This window comes from Fusarium phalaenopsidis, assembly GCF_050370095.1.
Source record: "Fusarium phalaenopsidis strain FUZ10S chromosome Unknown contig_32298, whole genome shotgun sequence".
Lineage (NCBI taxonomy): Eukaryota > Fungi > Ascomycota > Sordariomycetes > Hypocreales > Nectriaceae > Fusarium > Fusarium phalaenopsidis.
Window position 1 is genome coordinate 2,211,623 of NW_028145407.1, and position 18,296 is coordinate 2,229,918.

At 52.8% G+C, this 18,296-nt stretch overlaps 6 protein-coding genes across 6 annotated transcripts; 4 read left to right on the plus strand and 2 right to left on the minus strand.

Moving 5' to 3' along the window:
• Positions 1 to 914: 914 nt before the first annotated feature.
• LRP88_07239 (uncharacterized protein) lies at positions 915 to 5,969 on the plus strand (the record flags this gene model as incomplete). Its single annotated transcript, XM_083243773.1, has 1 exon — positions 915 to 5,969. One exon carries the CDS (start codon positions 915 to 917, stop codon positions 5,967 to 5,969), a length of 5,055 nt encoding a protein of 1,684 aa, XP_083100997.1.
• Positions 5,970 to 6,315: 346 nt separating this feature from the next.
• Positions 6,316 to 7,929, minus strand: LRP88_07240 (uncharacterized protein; the record flags this gene model as incomplete). Its single annotated transcript, XM_083243774.1, has 2 exons — positions 6,316 to 7,693; positions 7,763 to 7,929. The coding sequence occupies 2 exons, from the start codon at positions 7,927 to 7,929 to the stop codon at positions 6,316 to 6,318; spliced, it is 1,545 nt and encodes a 514-aa protein (XP_083100998.1).
• Positions 7,930 to 9,065: 1,136 nt separating this feature from the next.
• Positions 9,066 to 11,323, plus strand: LRP88_07241 (Zn(II)2Cys6 transcription factor; the record flags this gene model as incomplete). The annotated part of the gene is made up of 5 exons (XM_083243775.1): positions 9,066 to 9,194; positions 9,248 to 9,946; positions 10,004 to 10,317; positions 10,374 to 10,712; positions 10,762 to 11,323. 5 exons carry the CDS (start codon positions 9,066 to 9,068, stop codon positions 11,321 to 11,323), a joined length of 2,043 nt encoding a protein of 680 aa, XP_083100999.1.
• Positions 11,324 to 11,549: 226 nt separating this feature from the next.
• LRP88_07242 (uncharacterized protein) lies at positions 11,550 to 13,660 on the minus strand (the record flags this gene model as incomplete). The annotated part of the gene is made up of 3 exons (XM_083243776.1): positions 11,550 to 12,577; positions 12,630 to 13,137; positions 13,187 to 13,660. 3 exons carry the CDS (start codon positions 13,658 to 13,660, stop codon positions 11,550 to 11,552), a joined length of 2,010 nt encoding a protein of 669 aa, XP_083101000.1.
• A 663-nt stretch (positions 13,661 to 14,323) lies between these two features.
• LRP88_07243 (heterokaryon incompatibility protein-domain-containing protein) lies at positions 14,324 to 15,816 on the plus strand (the record flags this gene model as incomplete). Its single annotated transcript, XM_083243777.1, has 3 exons — positions 14,324 to 14,503; positions 14,629 to 14,752; positions 14,810 to 15,816. The coding sequence occupies 3 exons, from the start codon at positions 14,324 to 14,326 to the stop codon at positions 15,814 to 15,816; spliced, it is 1,311 nt and encodes a 436-aa protein (XP_083101001.1).
• Positions 15,817 to 16,331: 515 nt separating this feature from the next.
• On the plus strand, positions 16,332 to 18,178 carry LRP88_07244 (uncharacterized protein; the record flags this gene model as incomplete). Its single annotated transcript, XM_083243778.1, has 5 exons — positions 16,332 to 16,454; positions 16,514 to 16,685; positions 16,742 to 16,846; positions 17,064 to 17,747; positions 17,850 to 18,178. The coding sequence occupies 5 exons, from the start codon at positions 16,332 to 16,334 to the stop codon at positions 18,176 to 18,178; spliced, it is 1,413 nt and encodes a 470-aa protein (XP_083101002.1).
• Between the last annotated feature and the right edge of the window lie 118 nt (positions 18,179 to 18,296).

The window sequence follows — 18,296 nt, forward strand, 5'->3', positions numbered from 1 at the left end:
AGAGGAAAAACTAGGAAGTACGTGCCAAAACCTGTGATCAGAGAAAAGATATGCTTCATATGCCTTAGCACTAAGCTCGCTTTTTAGTATATCGGCTTAAAATTCGAGCATAGCGGTGACAGGGGATGAGTTACATGGTACTGCATACTTACAAGCTCAAAATATTGCCAACATATATGGGACAAGATATTACACGTGTGTCAGGAAAGATAGCATCTGCTGGTGCTTATCTGACCTTGGCTGCACCATCTCATGAAACCCATGAATCCGCACAACCAGTGCATACCCATTAACACTTGTTCGGTGCTCGGCTGTTTCGGCCCCGGTGCCGGCACGGACCAGGGCCTGTTATCAGATGATCAGATAAGATTAGATGTGACCAGTCTAGATATCCTGGCCTATCAACCAAGGGTGGTCCACAGCCTGGCCCATTTCTAGTACAACTTGGTTCGCGCAATCGTTCCTGAGCCCCTGTCGAGCCGGTCTTCAATAGCCCGAAAACTCTATGATTCCACCAATCCGGGATAGCCTTAGGACCAACATCTTGGATGCCCCATCGAACAAGGACCGGCTACAAGCCAGGTACGGCTAGTAATGTCCGTGACTGCAATCACGAAGGGCAGGTGGCTCAAAGAAAAGGTTTCTTGGCAATGACCAATTGAGCCGCTATCATAAACGAAGCGGAGACAAGACGTGATGTGATTCCGAAGTCGGCATTGATAATACGAGGTTGAGCACTTTCTTGGCTTGCAGGATTCCAGAGGTTCCGGGATTCATAAAGACGGCTCAATGCCGACACAACTTGACAGTCTTAGTTTAGGTGATATAGCATCCTAGCCGTTCGTTTGCTCTCCTACCCTTTTTCACTCTTTTGAACAAGTGGGCCAAGCCGATCACTCTCTTGAGCCGACGGGATGGTTTCACTCTGGTTGAGAGGGGCCGCCTTGGCGACTCTTATCAGCCTATCTGGGACCCTTGCCTGGGATGCCAATAGCATCAAAGCCTCACGAAAGCCCATCGAAGCATCCGGCCCGGCAATCATCCCCGGAAAATACATTGTCGAGCTCGAACCCGGCACTTCCCTTCAAACCCGAGACATTGGCCGCAGGGGTTCCGCTCTCATCGGCGAGATCGAGTCACTTGGCTACGATGCAAGCGTGGCAGAGGACTTGACCTCGGCATCTGGTGGTTTCCAGGCAGTTTCTGTCGAGATCAACAACGATGGGAACATGACCCTCGGCCAGCTGAAGGATGTCCCAGGTGTTGTGGATGTCTGGCCCGTCTACGCCATCACTCTCGACGTCGAGTTTGACACCAACAATGCCAGCCCGAAATGGAACCCTCATGCTGTCACTCGAGTTGATGAGCTTCACAAACGAGGTCTCAAGGGCAAGGGCCAGCGTGTTTGTGTCGTCGACAGCGGCGCAGATGCGTCTCACCCTGTCCTGTCTGGCAGGATCGCCGGCGGGAAGAACATGCTTGACGATAGCACCGATATTCAAGATTGCAACGGCCACGGCACCTTTGTCTCATCCGTCATCGTCGGCCAGAGCAAGGACTTTGTCGGTGTCGCACCCGAGGCAGAGGTGTACATGTACAAGGTCTTTGGCTGTGAAGGGAGCACGCCCAACGACATTGTCCTCAAGGGCCTGCTCGCAGCCGACGCTGACGACTGCGACATTGTGTCCCTGTCTCTCGGTTTGGACAACGGATACTCCGGCTCGGTCATGTCTCGCGTTGCGAGCGAGATTGCTGAGAGGAGGCTAGTGCTCATTGCGGCTGGCAACTCTGGAGAACAAGGCGTCTTTTACGCCAGCTCCCCTGCTTCCGGCCGAGGTGTTGTCTCTGTTGCATCTGTCAACTCGAAGAAGGTGCTTGGATGGCCTGCCGCCCTTTCCTCCTCGTCTGGCGAGACCCTCGAGCTGCGGTACGTGACTCCAGATGGGCAGAAGCTCAACGAGTCGACGAGCGTGCCGCTTCAGTTCGACGAGGGCGATTCCTGCGACCCCACTCTCTACGGCAACGAAGATGAAGCCGTTGTGATCAAGAGAGGCATCTGCTTCTCTGGAAAGTCATACAACTTCCTAACTAGTATGGGCTTCGGCTACTTCCTCATCTTTGACTCGTACAACCAAGGCGTGTTTTACGACTCAGAAGTCACGGTCAGCCCCGAGGTGCACCTCTATGCCACGACGGATGCTTCTGTCGGGGAATGGGTGAAGAAACAGGTTGCTTCGGGTCGGAATCTGACTCTTGAAGTCGAGACTGATGCGGACGCTGAAGTTTCAGAGCAGGACTATCCTAGCGCAGGACAAGTCTCTGCTTTCTCTTCCTGGGGGTTGACCTTTGAGAACGATTTTTCCCCTAGTATCGCGGCGCCTGGAGGAGCTGTGTACGGCGCGTTTCCGGAGAATGATTACGCTATTGCTTCGGGAACATCCTTTTCGACGCCTTACATGGCTGGTATCGCGGCGCTGTTCTTTAGCAGCAGGAAGAAGGATGGAGAGGAGTTCTTCCGCAGGATTGCGTCCACTGCTGCTCTTCTTCCATCGTATAATGCGGCGATGGGAGAGGTTGTCAGTGAGATTGCGTCTTTGGCACAGCAGGGTGCTGGACTGGTCGACGCAGTCAAGCTGATGGATTATGAGACTGTTCTCGTGTCGGAGCCGCTCATCTCACTGAATGATACGGATAATCGGGTCAAGACACATACCATCACCCTGCGGAATACCGGTTCAGAAGCGGTCACGTACAAGGTGTCTCACGTGGCGGCCGTTACGGTCCAGTCTAGGGATGAGTACTGGTATCCGATGGTCTATTACCCTCCCCTGCTGAAGGGCCAAGGGTCCATCGAGGCACCCGACAGCATCACAATCGCAGCGGGCTCAACGCGTGACATCCAGGTTACCATCAACGCCCCGGAAGTTGAGTCCGATAGCGGTGCTCTATGGAGCGGCAAGATCGTCTTCCAAGGAACCAATGACGAGTTCATCACTGTGCCCTACATGGGCGTCGAAGTGTCAACATACAACTGGACGCCCCTCGAAGGTGCCCCCTTGCCCTTCCGCTATGACTCAAACGACGGCTTCCTATACCCCATCAACTGGAAGAACTTGCCGTACAAGCCCGATGAACTCGAATCACCCGAGATTTACTACGCCCTACGCTACGGCACGTACGAGTTCTCTCTTGACCTCGTTGGCGAAGACTGGACCGTCGACGACTTTGAGTATCCATTTGTCGCTGGCGCATCGTCAAAGGCTTGGTCAGGATCGCTGAGGAGCCAGCCGGATGTGTTTGGAAACTATGTTAACTTTCCTACCACGTTCCCTGTACGGTTCAGCAGCGTTGGCTTCACGAGATTCCAGAGCTTCTCCAACGGGACGGCCATTCCTTCAGGGAAGTACAAGATTCTCAGCAGGGCTCTTCGCATGTTTGGAGATCCCAACAATGCGAAGGACTGGCAGCTCTTTCTCTCTGATGCGTTTAGCATTCAGCATGGTGATGACCCCATTCCCGGGCAGACCAGCACAACAGCGACGACAGAGAGTCTTTCCACTTCTACTGTCGCCAGCTTGTCGGAAACAACTGCCCCCAGCACCACGAAGTCTGACGTCGTGGCAGAGACTACTGCCCCAGTCCCCGGAATCACTACAACTCTCAGGGCAAAATCCACCCCGACCGGATTGGCGAATGCCTTTGTCGACCTCTCCCTTGCCCGCCAAGGCACCCAGTCCCGCACCATGAACGCCCCCGGTGACTGGATGGAGCTGCACGTCCAGATCAGGATACCCAACCGTGTCCCTGCCGATACGGTCGTCAGTTTTGCCCTTCCAGCCGAGATCGTCAACGTCGCTGAGAAAGAGTACGTGATGGATCAGGGGTCGAACCTGGTGGGAACCGCCAGCTTTGACGAGGACACTTCCGTCTACTCGATTACCTTGAATGACTGGGCGGAGTGGCATAAAGATATCGTCGGCGACTTTTATCTCTATTGTCGGTTCAGCGAAGAGCTCCAGGCAGACCTCCAGGCGGGAACGTACTTTGTTGAGATTGCGACTGTGGGCAAGAAGTTCTACCCCCCTGTTTATTACAGTGCCGTCGACAGGACAAAGGTCTATGAGCACCAGTTGGAGAAGACTATCGATGACCGACCTATCTATGAGTTCGACATCGAGGTCCCCGGCCAGGTGGGACCATGGAACTCGGTCACCTTAGTTGCCAGCCAAGCTTCGACGGATGATGGATTCCTCTGCGATGGAACTTCTGTTGTCATTGGCACCGAGTTTGACCACGAGAACAAGATCATCAAGTCTCGGGACATAACTGCAGAGGCCGTCCAGCGCTGTCAAGTCAAGACGTTCCGGTCCAAGTACACCGGCAAGGTTGCCGAGGATGAAGTCTTGGCCTTCAGGATCGCCAACATGCTCGGCTTCAAGAGTTCTTGGACAATCGACATGTCCTATAGTCTGGCGATAGAACTCACCAACGGCACCACGGTCGGTTTTGACGTTCGCACTCTTCAGTATGCCCTGTATGCAAGAAGCAGGCCGGACAACTTCTTCTCGGGCGAGGTCGACCGGCCGGAACCTGTTGTGAGCACTACGGAGAGCGTCTCACTCACGGCTATCACTCCGATCCGAAACACGACCACACATGTGTCGACAGAGGCAACGACTACTAGCTTTGAAACCTCTGAGACACACACTAGAGCTGCAAACACTACCTTTTCAACATGGTCTGAGACAACTTCGGAGACAGCTTCGGAGACATCTAGTTTGGCGTTGCCGACTACTACTGATGCGTCCTCTGTTACATCTTCGGACATCAGCTTGACGTTGACTACTGGCTCTTCTACTGTTCGCCCTGCTAACGAGACAATTACCACATCAGCCACGGAGAGTACTGGTTCTACGTCGAGTCTCCAGAGTTCTCAAACCGAAATTTCTTCCTCTGTCTCCGAGTTAACGGACGCTTATCCTACGACTACCGAGTCAGACACGAGGAGTACTAGTTCTGTGTCAACTCTTGAGAGCTCCCGATCTGGCATTTACACCTCCGAACGAACGCATGTCTATACCGCTACTACTACATCTGTTCCCGATGTTAGTAGCTCTGTGTCAAGTCCCGAGAGCTCCCAGGCCGGCATTTCCACGGAGTCAGAACACACCTATCCGACGCCCTCCTTGCCGAGCCAGAGTTCACAGGATACATCATACGCTTCTCCTAGTTCAAAGACACACTATCAAACCCCAGGACACACCTCTCTTCACCCTGATACAACCTCACCCAGGCCCGGTGTCGTCACTGAGACGCATGCCGTGACCGTGATTACATCTATCTGCTCCGACCCCAGTTGGTCAGCGCCGGTAACAGTGACATACACTGTCCCATGCGTGACGAGTGACGTCGAAAGCGTCACGACTGTCACATCAGTCTGCAAGAAGTGCGCAGAGCATCCAGTTACGATCACGTATACACAGCCTGTCCAAGTCACACAGCACCCAACCTCGGATGTTCCTGTTACCCAGGGCGATGCACTGCATTCTGCCTCTCAGATTCAGTATCAGGGATCCTCAGTCACTATCCCGGGTCCTAGACAGTCTCTGCCTGTTGCTGTAGGTAACAGCAAGGAACAAACTAGATCTACAACTCCCTCGAATGTCGACGCCTCCGTGGTTTCCACTCAGGTTCAGGAAGTGCCGACCTTTACTGCGGATTCAGAAGGTGACCGCACGGCTGGAAATGGAGAGCAAGGTGGTTCCAGTGATGCCCCGGGCAGTGACCAAGCAGGCAACCAAGCACCAGTAGCGACAAGGAGCATCACGACGCTGTCGGATGCAGCGACTGAGCCACCCACGTCCGCTCCGACCATGGTAGTCGTGGAGGGAAGAGGCCTTCGTCTGGGCATTGATGGATGGACGATCGCTCTTGGAGTCTTTTCACTTGCTTTCATGTTGACTTTTTAAATCATAATGTTTAGTGGGAGGCATATACATTTAGTTACGATACAACTCTATATTCTTCGATAGTGTACATATTTGAAATTTTATTTATTGTCTTCCGTCTTGTCAACATCTTTCTATAGATACCTAGAGAACAGCGATGTACAGCATCAAGATGCCATACACGCGATGATTGGGACCCACGCATCACCTAAAGTTTGAAGACAAAGACCAGATAAAGCTGAATTTATGCAAAAAATATCCGGCTCTCCTGGGGTATGCAAAATCCTAAAGCGAGTAAGCCCCCTCGCACACAACCCTGAAGAGAGAACTGCTTATGTAGAGTCTAAGGCTCTGTCCTCTCTTTTCCCTAGGCTTCCCTGACAGTAGCACCGGTGATTGTCATGGTGTAATCCAACCCCTTTTGCACATCCTCCGAGAGATTGAATCCATCGTAGTTGATAAGCTCAGCGGGAGTATTGGCGACCACGAGACTGGCCTCTTCGCCAGAAGCAACCGACGCCGAAGCCGCACCATCGACAAGCGAAACGTAGCGGACCTTGCCAGAAGAAGTCTCATGAATAGCCAGAGTTCCAGTAAAGGCAGCATCGCACTCAACTTTGACTTCCACTTTTCCATCCCCGGATGTCGTGAGGGGGATGATATTGGATCCCATATAACGTGGACGACGGTCTGCCTTAACCTTGTAAGAGCCACTTCCTTGGGATTCGAGGTTATCAAAGTTGAGGGAGTCTCGCTGGCTGAGGAAGGCTTCCTTTGCGGATGGGTGGCCGATATCGAGGTAAGCCATGTGTGCCCAATACCGTCCAACGATCTCGGCAACAGTCGTATTCTCGGATACGCGAGAAAGTGTGTGGAGTGGCGTTTCGTTACTGTCCTCGGGATATTGAACCATGAGCTGCCGGATCACATCTTGTCCGAGGCCAGCGAAATTATCAGGGTTGGAAGTCAAGTACGTCAAGAACGGCCAGGCCTGATAATAGTTTCCACTATCGGTAGACCCATCGACTATAACCTGAAACGAATCCCCAATGACCTTTTGCAAGTCGATTTCTGTAGGTGAAGTGGACTGGCCATGCTTCTCTCGGGCCTCAGCGCAGATGTCGGACGTCTTGTACGTGTCTGAGAACCAGTTTGCGACGGTCTCCCACCAAGCTCCTGTGTTGGCCTGGTTCACCCAGGTTCGTTGGTGGAAGTGGACGACGTGACCGTATTCATGGACTGTAATTTGGGGGTTCGTGAGATATTCTTGGAGGACCTCGACGTAGCCGAATCCAGCTTCCATGTCAGAGTGCTGAAGTCCTGCGGCACCACCGTCCAGAGAGTTGACGGCGTAAAAGTTGGCCTTGTAGTAAGTGTCGTCGTTGTCGTAAAATGTTAGGCCGGATGACCTCCAGCCGAGCTTGCCGATGAAGCAGTCGTAGGCGGCCTCTAGCATGGCCAGAGCCTCCTCAGCTTCAGCAGAGCTTGCTCCATAGATGCGGAAGCGAGCAGAATCCTTGAAGTCACTTCCCCCGTTCCCGACGTTGGGGTTTGCCTCGAAGGTAGCTGGCTCTGAGCTGTTGTTGCTATCCCCTGAACCTCCAGTGGCAGTTGGCTTGGTGCTAGAAACACTCGGATTCGCGGTCGCCTCGGGCTTTGAGGACGGAGTGGTTGGCTCCTCAGAGGCTACAGGCTCCGGGGCCAAAGTGCTTAGATCGGTGGAGACCACAGGAATGCGGGCAATGCTGCTAGCATCAGCAGAAGCCACGGGCTCCTAAACAAAGCTGGCAGTAGCTACCGGCTCTCGAATGAACGTGTTGGGATCGGCGGTAGCAACAGGCCACTCAACGAACTCGCCAGGTTCGAAACCAGCAGACTCTGACGTGACATCCTTGGGACGCGGCTTGCAAGCAGGAGCCGCAGTGCCGTTCCGGACAGCACAAAGCAAAAGAGCGGCAAGGAGTTGGTTGAAAGAAGGCATAATGAATGAATGGAAAGAGAAATAGGGTAAAGAACGAAAGAATAATGCTGGACGGGTGTTGCGGGAGTTTCAGGGTGGGCATGAGCGAGATATAAATGAGATTCATCTGATCATGTTGACTTGGCCAGCTGGTCTCTCATCGGGAACCTATCCGAGTTTCGCGTTTATGAGGCCATGTAACGAGAAACAATTATTGTATTCAACTCAAAAATGCCAAATTCGGTATTGTAGGCCTGCTGCGGAGTCGTTCATTGGTGCAATATTAGGTTTCCAAAGTTTGTTTCAACATCAGTTTCAAACCCTCGCTTGCCAAGACAAGCTGAACTGTTCTTCTGCTTGAAGAATCATTCTAGTGGAGGAGATTGTATCAGTGAAACTTGCCAAGAGACGAAATTTCATCTGTTTGTCAAGCGAGATGGCGTATGAGAGACCAAAGCTGGGTTACGTACGTCTCTAATGGCATAACTGAAGGTGAACAGACGAAACACAGACGAGAAGCTATTAGCACTCCTCAATACAATAGCTAAGTGAGCATGTATTATAAGTATGCCTAGCCTTTGAATGATTAAAAGCACATGGATATTGAAATACCTTATCATCTCTCTATAATATTATACTGTCCTATATAGCTCGGTAACTGATATCTACGCAAGCCATGTGTGACCTCTGACGGCCAATAACGACCAGATTCTCCCATAGGCAAGGACGATTATGAAGGAGATATCAGACCAGGGCAGACCAGAAATGCGGCCCCTACTGGGCAATCGAGATACCCTTGGCTCTGTTTGTTCTTTTCGCGGCTCTTCGTAGTGCTGGAGTATGGGGTAGACTTTGGCGCCAAAGGTGTAAACCCAACCGCGAGAGCGAACCAGAATTGACATAACGCCATTTGGCCGAGGCTGAAAGAAAGGCAACTCAGCCTCGATCAGAAAGTAGGACCAAATGCAAGGCAGAGACACATGCAGCTACTGATTGGTTCTGCTGGTGTCGGAACAGGCTCCGCACCGATCAAAAAACAGAACCGCGAGCTTCTCCAGCCGCACTCACATCCAACAAGTATCTTCATCTCCCCATGGGTTTGACTAGCTCAAGACATTGCGGCCGCCGTTGGTTTCTTGTTGCGTCAGGTCCTAATCATGTCCGGCCTGCGACCTCTGCAGCCGTGGCAGCCGGCGCCGCCACCGCCAAGACAGCCTTCATTCAGCACCCCCGCGAGGCCAAAGATTTCTGCGGCTTGTGAAGCCTGCCGTAAGCGGAAGTCAAGGGTTTCGAAGTCCCCAACCAAACTTTGCACGGGCGTTTCTGACATGATTTGCAGTGTTCTGGCGATCGACCGGTTTGCAGACGTTGCCAGGAGAAGAACCTCGAGTGCGTGTACAAGACGGCGTCAACAGAGACGCATTCGCAGGCCCTCAAGAGAAAGTATACTCAGGCGCAGCACAAGACATCGCAGTACGCGGAGTTATACGGGCTCCTCGCGACGCTGTCCGATGACGAGGCGCAGGGTGTTTTGAGGAGGATCAGGTCCGGAGCTGACGTTGATACCATTCTCAACCAGATCAGGGCTGGTGATTTACTACTGCAGATGGCTCTTATCCCAGAGACGAGGTACCGATACGAATTTCCCTATATCTCGGACATGCCTGAAAGCCTCCTTCCAAACAATCCATATCTTGACTCGCTCGTCTACGAAGCCGCATCCCTCTACTCAGGTCCCAACCAAAACAATTTTACAGACCATCGGAATGTCAGCCTATCCAGGAATCAGAGCCCTTATCTTAAACCTCTTCACTCGGCACAAGTAATAGACCCTCTCCTCTCGGCTGCCAAACCGTCAACATGGACCGCCGTTTGCGCCAACGACGCTCTGATGAGGGAGCTTCTCAACGTCTACCTGCGCTGCGAATACTTTCCTCACGCGGTCTTCCAAAAGGACTATTTTCTAGAGGACATGGCCTCTGGGAGGGACACGTTTTGCTCTTCGCTCCTAGTCAATGCCCTTCTAGCCTACTCATGCGTATGTGAGCTCCCTGGTCACTTTGCTGGGGCGCTGCAGAACTGACAGTGACGAAAGATCTGCTACTCTAGGTTCCGCGACCGGGCTGAGTACTGGAACCCACAGACGCTCTTGTATCGGTTCTTGGCTGAGGCGAAGCGTCTGTGGGAGCTTGAGGCGGACACTCCTCGTGTCACGACGGCCCAGGCCGGTGTCATACTCAACACGTTGCACAACATCTGCGGTCTTGACAAGTTTGGGAGGGCCTACACCACACATGCTTTGAGCCTTGCTCACACGCTGCGGCTGTTTGACGATACTGAAGAGGTTCAGGACCAACGCACGAGGGATGGGAGACGTTTCACGGCGTGGGTGCTATACAACTATGAGACGTGAGTTTGACTTAGTGCAGAGGAACTGTTGGCCGCTGCTAAGTATCCAACGACAGGCTCACTGCGTACCATTTCATGCACCCTCCAACTCTCAAACATCCCCCCAGAGTGGCTCTTCCGGACCCGCTGAGGGACCCACGATGGTATGGTGAGGTGTGGCTCAAGTACCCTCTCGAAACGACCCTCTTCCCAGCCCACTTTGGCCAGTTCTTCAAGGCAAGGTGTCGGTTTCTTCAGATCATGAACAAGGTCTGTGAGGTGTACTTTGCGGACGGTGCACACGTCACTTTGGACCAAGCCAACGCCTTCTACACCCAGTTTAGGAACTGGCAATACAGTCTGCCGGACTGCCTCAAGCCCAGGTTCATTGTGTATCCAGGACACTTTAACCTTCAGTGAGTGTATGAAGCGTCCCAACATCTCCCATGGCCTAACCTATCCCAGCCTCTACCACCAAAACCTCATCATGACGCTCTACGAACGATTTGTCCCCCAGCCCGTATCCCAAAGCCCTAGTCCCCAAGAGATCGTGTCCCTAGCTACAAAGCACCTCTTGACACTGATCCGCATCTACTATCTCCGGCACGGGTTCAACGAAACAGACGTCTTCATCTGCCAGCCCCTCGCCCTGGTGGCATTCATGTGTCTGGACACTATTGACAAGCAGACGAATGATTTTGACCTCGAGGCTACTCGGTCCACTCTCTTCCTCGCCGCCAAAGGTCTACGGGATCAAGCCCGCAGTCACTATGTGGCCGAGAGTCTATTCCAGGTCGTCAAGGGTCGAATGCGACCAGAAGAGTTGAATCTAATGAGGGGCATAGCCAGCATTGAAGATGTGCATGACACGGGAACGAGAGGTCCCATGCAGGCTGTTCACAGTGTATGGCCCGTTGACATCATGAGCAAATCGGATGACATCGAGGCCAATAGTTTGAGCAACCTGGTAGAACAGTTCGCCATGGCCAGCCCCGATACACAGCAGGGACAGAGGGAGTTGCAATGAGCCAACATCAAAATTGTAAAATGGTCAGGAATAGGTAGTAAAAACGCCTCTTATTTTGGGTTATTCTGTATTGTCGCAGTGCGAGTATGTATGAAGAGCATGACCCAGCTTCTATGCAATCAACTGTAATGAACGAAAATGACAAAAAAGGCAAAAAAAATTTCAAACAAACACTCAAATGCTGTGTACTCTTTCTAATGCTTCTACCTTCTTTGTTCTCCGTCTTTTATAATCGGCCCTTGGTGGTGCAGCAAGAACCCTTGTTCGCATCCTCGTAGCTGGTGCTCTTATTGAACTCCTGGTTGGAGGGTGGCACATCGTTGGTGGGGTTGTACTCGCAGAAGTTGTACGGCTTCAAGTGGAAAGCGGCAATCTCGGCGGGCATGACGGGGAAATCCTCGACTCGGGGGTTATGGGTGAATCCGAAGGTGTGCCAGATGACAATGTCGTCATTGACGACGTAGTCCCGATCCTTGACCCAGGTCTTGATGCCCTGTCCACCGATGGACTGGTTAGTGTAGTCACCAGCAGGGAACAGCTGACGGTCCTTGTACTTGGTGACCCAGATGGGGGACTCGCAGAACTCAGATCGTCGCCAGTGCCAGGAGCCAGGCTGGGCGAGGAGCATCTGAGAGCGAATGGGCACGAGCTTGTAGCCAGTGGGGGTCAAGGACACCCTGTTCTCCACGTTGGGGTTGACAATCTTGAAGACACGGCCGTCGGCAAGACTGTCCTCAACAGCACCAGCTCGGTTGACAGTGGTCTCCTTGCTGACGTAGCCTGTACCCAAAGGGTTCAGCTTCTCGTCCCAAGGCATCTGAACAGAGTCGGAGTAGACAAAAGAGTTCTGGTGGCCATCGACAGCAGGGTCGATACGGACGTTAAACAAGTGCTGGTGGTAAGGAGCCATGACACCATCGGCGACACGAGTTCCCCAAGGAACCTTGGACTCCTTGTCAATGGGCTGAGTGGAGAGGATACCAGTGGCGCGAGTCTCGAAGGAGATCTCTCCGTTCTGGTCGAAGATCCAGGCAAAGATGTACTCGTAGTTGGCAACAGTGATAATCTGCTGAAGAACAAGCTGTCGCTTGCGGACGACGACCGCCTTGCCGGTTCGGTGGTTGGTGTGCTTCCACTGGATACCTTGGTCGACCTCGTGGATACAGATGGCGTTGGGACGGGGAGCAGGGCTTCCGTCAGCAGCAACAACGCAACCGTCGACGTACTTGATGACACCAAGGCAGTCACATCCAACTAAAAAGTGTTAGCGATAATTAATATTTTGCGGTTCAGCAGGGAAACTCACGCTGAAGGTTGTTGGCGGTGACACCAGCACCGACATTGCCCAGATCAAAGGCACCCTTTCGGTAGATGGGGCTGCGAGGGTCGCCGTAGGGGACAAACATCTCAGAGAGAGAGAGACGGTAGAAGGCACTGCGGTCCATGAAGTGAACATCATGGATGGTGATACCCTCTCGCCAGTTGAAGCCAACTCGGAATCGCCACTTCTCCCACTCAATCAGATGACCCTTCATGGTGAATGAGGCACCCTCAGGCTGGATGACATTGTAGGGCTTCATGGTGGTTCGATGGGGGTTCTTCTGAAGACGGTGGTCATACTCAGGCTCAGCGGGATCAGAGTCCGGCTGGGGGACGTTTCCTTGGGTGACGGTCTCATCGGAACCGAGAGGGAGGCGAACGATCTTCTTGACCTTCATGGCACAAAGGTCGACAGTAACCATAAAGTCCAGAGGGAAAGAGTAGTGGGAAGAGTCGACATCGTTGTTCTTGGGATTCTTCTTGTAAAGGAAGACCTGGATGTGTTAGAGTATACACAAGAGTTGGAGTGCAATGAGTGCTTACCTGGGTCATGCGAGCCTGGGTATCAGTGCCATCCACACCATAGTCCCAAGGGTCAAGAACAATCTGAGACTTGTCAAGACCGAGACGGGCAAACTCCTTGTCAACATCGGGGTGGGCCATGACCACGCCGGCCGCTTCGGTCAGCTCGGTGCGGTCGACGGGGCCATGGAAGTCCCGAGGAAGTTCCTGATGCTGGACAATCTTACCATTGGTGACATCAACCACAGCCTCGAACAGACGAGGAGTACGCTTGATGTACCAGATGGCAAAGATGCATCGGGGAAGCAGGGGCAGGGGAAGGCCCTTGTGCTCCGCATCGAGGTATCGGACCAACTCCCTCTTGGGGGGCTCGTCCAGACCAGCAGCCTTGAAGTGCAGCTCGACAGGCGAGAATAGCTTCTTGATCAGGTCAGTGGCCCGCTGAATCTCGTCGGCCGTGGCCGGGTCAAGAGGGTGAAGATATTCAGCAGACATTGTAAAGACAGGCTAAGGATGACTGAATGGGAGAATATTGAAGTGTCTTGCTGGATGAAGAGAATGAAAGGAGATCATTTTGCAGGCTTTTTATCTGAATTGTAGGCGCCGCAGCCGAGTCAAACCCGTGTCCAGTTGAAGTTGCAGATTGTCGATATCAGGGCCGAGATTGACAGAGGCTGAGTCAAATCAACAACGTGCTTCCCCGCAAAAGCTGGCAGGGCCCTTGCGCTACCCCACAAGGATCGCATCGCGAGATAAAACGCATCGTCGTCGGATAAGACAGAGATTTCGTACGAGAACTGGCTGAGGTGCAGGTAATCTCTGCAGGGCCGAGTCAAGCTAATGTGCAAGAGAGCAAGGATGAGAATGCGGGGGAAGAGTGGCGTCGCGAGACTGGGTCAGCCAGATAAGGATAGTGGGGGCCTCCCTCTGTGATAGGGGAAACGGCTGCAGCCTTCCGAGTTCCGGAGGGCAACCACGGAAAAATGACTATCTCAGCCTGCGGATCATCTCGACAATTGACCTGCCTCGCCCTGTCTCACAGCCAGCCAGCCAGCTCAGCTCTGTCGTCGCATCAATGAATGACGCATAATTGACCTTGACACTTCATTTATCACCATATTACTGCGTCTTTACCCTCGTTTGACCGCCTGCTTACCCATGTCCGGCCAGGAGACTTCCCCGCAGTCTCCCCCCGCCAACACCGGCAAGCATCGCAGGCCTTGGACATCCACCGAGGACTCGGCCTTGAGGACGCTGGTAGCTCACTTTGGAGACAGTCGAGGGCCCGAGGGCAGGTGGAAGGACATTGCTGCCGGTCTCCAAGGTCGGACAGCCAAGGTACGTCGGCCCTGAGGCTGAGCCTCTCTGCACGCACCCAACGCCGTCGTCTTGATTGATATACGGCCCGGGTCGACATCCGAGGCGTGCAGCACGCAAGCACCGAGGCTGACATTACCCTGCAGGACTGTCGCAAACGCTGGTTTCATTCCCTTGACCCGTCGCTGCGCAAGGGTAGATGGACAGCCCAAGAGGACGAGCTTCTCCTTTCAGCGTACGCACGTCTTGGGCCGGCCTGGCATGATATTGGTACATATCCTATCTCTCTAGAACACACAGCCTCGTAATCTAACATCGCACTCCTAGCCCTTCTCATTCCTGGCAGGAAGGACGACCAATGTTCAAAGAGGTACAACGACATTCTCAATCCATCCGCCCAAAACCGCCTGAGCGATTGGACAGCTCAAGAGGACAATCTACTCCGCCAAGGTGTCGCTACATTAGGTCATCGCTGGGCAGCTATATCATCGCGGATACCTGGCCGTCCACCTCTCACCTGCCGCAACCGCTGGCGCACTCTCTCTCGTCAATCTCATTCCCGCGTCACCAAATCCCAAGGCAACACACCATCATCATCAACGTCGCAAATGTCCCCCGTGGATAGCGGAGTATCACCTGCACCCCAGAATCTCACTATCGACATGGAATCTGGAAGCGGGAACGCAGCCGAGCAGATTATGCCATTCTCCGCCATGGAGGCCGAGGCTGGTGAACAGACAGGGCCCAGTTTCCTCGACTCGGCCTTTTACGAAACCTTTTCTGGTCCCTCGCCGCCATCACTCAATGATGCTGACGGTGAGAATGCCGAAAAGGCCAACAGGACTGGTGTCTCGTCCGAGTCCGTCCTTCTTGGGGATCTCCCATCGAGCTTCTCGGATCAGACACAGACCGCAAAGCAATGGACACAGCCCAGGCCATTACACACAAGACACCGCCAGGATAGCACTACAGGAGCATTCATGCCTTCGCCTTCAAGTTGGTCCTCCATGAGCTCAATGGTTGCCACGGGCACATCGCCGCCGGCTGATCAAAGCTTGTGGCTCGGATCAACGGGTGCTTCATCTGTACCCAAAAATTGGGGGATTCCAGGGGACGATGCAATGCTTCAATCTTACGCCGAATCATTTCAATTACCAACGACGACACAGCAAACAGTTCACCATCACCATCATCACCACATACATCATCACTTTCATCATTATCACCATCATTCGGGCGAAGACTCGTGGCGGCAGCTCGAGCGGCAATCAGAGGCCGAGGCAATGCAGTCGCACACACAAAACAATACTACTAGACAACCAAATTCAGGATAGGAGTTTCAATTTCACGAGATACCATGTTTACCTTCCAAGAATCTGTCCTCACAGTCCTGACTCGCCCGACTGAGCTGTGTTCAAGTCGATATGTCTCACCGACGCGCGTGCCATGTTACACGGCCCAGCCGAAGACGCGATAATGATGTGGCAACCCGATCAAGGTCAGGGTCGCCACGTTGATGCTAATCAAGACGAATGAGGACCATGGCAAATGATAAGGACCTCCAGGCCATCGATTATTTTGCCCCCCTAGCTGTTTTAAGCCAAGGACGACCCTCCCCCGCAAGTTGATCCGAAGGGTGACCAAGGAAAAACCCAGTTAGTGCAATCTGACTCGGCCCAAAACTCTCTGCGAACTGGGCCCATTTGAATGGGGTCATGAGATAATAACACACAACCATGACTCGGCCAAGTTGGTGGTCCTTGCGCCGATAGTGTTGACTCTGTTTAAGAAGACGATAGACGGCATCCGGATGAGAGACATCAAACTCGACAACAATAGTGACAACATCATGAAGACGGATTCTCTGAAGGACGAGGGCTTGCAGCGCACCGCCTCCAACGGAAACGGCGAGGTCGAAAATGCAAACGCTGAAGATGCAGGCCTTCAGCGCGGATTAGCTGGCCGCCATCTTGTAGGTTGACTCGGCCATGGACTTGCTTATCTCTCCAGCTGACACAGCTCCCCATATAGATGATGTTGGCAATTGGAGGCGTCATTGGCCCCGGCTACTTTGTCGGCATGGGCACTGGCCTTTCAACTGCCGGACCTGCAGGCCTGCTGTTGTGCTTTGCCATCGTGGGAGTTCTGTTGTGGGCGGTGATGCAGTCTCTGGGAGAGCTTGGAGCCTTTATTCCCATGTCTGGTAAGTTTGATGTCGAGAATCCTTTTCCTTGACGTTTCTAACAATGGATTAAACAGGTTCTTTCACCCATTACACGTCCATGTTTCTCGATCCCGCCCTTGGATTCGCTCTTGGATGGAACTATTGGCTTCTCTGGGCCGGTATCATCATCGCAAAATACAGTACGCACTATGCACGACGTATTTCGACTGTACGCTGACGAACGATAGACAACTTGGGTTTGGTTTTGACATACTGGGAGACTCCTATTCCACGATGGGGCTGGATCATGATCTTCTGGTTCGCACAATTATCTCTTCGAGTTGACGAGATGCTAATCGCTATACGGGGGAATTTTCCTTGCGTTTACCTTCCTTGGCATCCAATCCTTCGGTGAAGCCGAATTCTGGCTCGCTCTGATCAAAGTCATCGCCATCCTCGCCTTCTTCCTCTGCGCCATCCTCATCACCTCGGGCGCCATCGGCGGCGAAAAGATGGGTTTCAAGTTCTACCATGATCCAGGTCCTTTTGCAGACGGCGTCAAGGGCGTCTTCAAGATCTTCACCTTTGCTGCGCTTATGTACAGCGGTACCGAGATGATTGGTCTGACTGCTGGAGAGTCCAAGAACCCTGCCAAGGACGTTCCCAAGGCCGTCAAGAGCGTTCTTTGGAGAATCGTCGGCATCTTTTTGCTTGGTATTTTCTTCTTGACTCTCACGGTTCCTTACAACGACCCCAATCTGCTTTCGGCAAAGAGCAAGACTGCCCGGTCTCCTTTCGTCATTGCCTTTACTCGAGTCGGAGCTACAGCTGGTGCACATGCCATCAACGCCGTCATCCTCATCACCATGTTCTCCGCCATCAACAGTGCCCTGTACGTTGGCTCGCGAACTCTTTACGGTCTGGCTGTTGAGGGTTTGGCTCCCAAGATCTTTGCCTGGACGAATTCGAGGGGTGTCCCGGCCTACTCCCTCGTTCTCATGAATCTGATTGGTTTCCTGTCCCTGCTTAACTTGTCCAGCGGAGCCGGTGTTGTTTACACGTGGATTATTTCGATGACAGGTGTAGCCACGTTCATTACCTGTAAGTTTAGCATTACATCTCTTGCACCTTTGCAACAGCAAGCTCACAATATTAGGGGGCCTCATCTCTCTCAACCACATCCGCTTCCGCATGGCTCTCAAGGCCCAAACATCCCCATCGACGTCCTCCCTTTCCAAGCCCCCGCCTGGCGCTTCTGTGCCTACCTAGGAGTTGGCGGCAACCTCTTCTTTGCTTTCTTTCAGGGTTGGACTTCTTTTGCGCCATGGGACGTCGAGGCTTTCTTTATGAACTATGTCATACTCCTCGTCTTCATCATCTTGGCTGTGGGCTGGAAGGTTACGCACAAGACAAAGTTTGTGACGCTCAAGAGTATTGACTTTAGTAGTGCCAGGCTTTGGAATGTGGAGATGCAGGTGAGGGCTGATGCCGAAGCTGCTGTTCAGGCTAAGGAAGAGGAGGTCAAGGAGTAATCGGCTGTATCGGTTCAACAAGAGGTTGAGTGGATATTTACATAGTTTAAGGTTATGGAGTCCTAAGAGAAGAAATCTTCTTCTGAGTTGAAACCATGAGTTGAGCAGCCACTTTGAT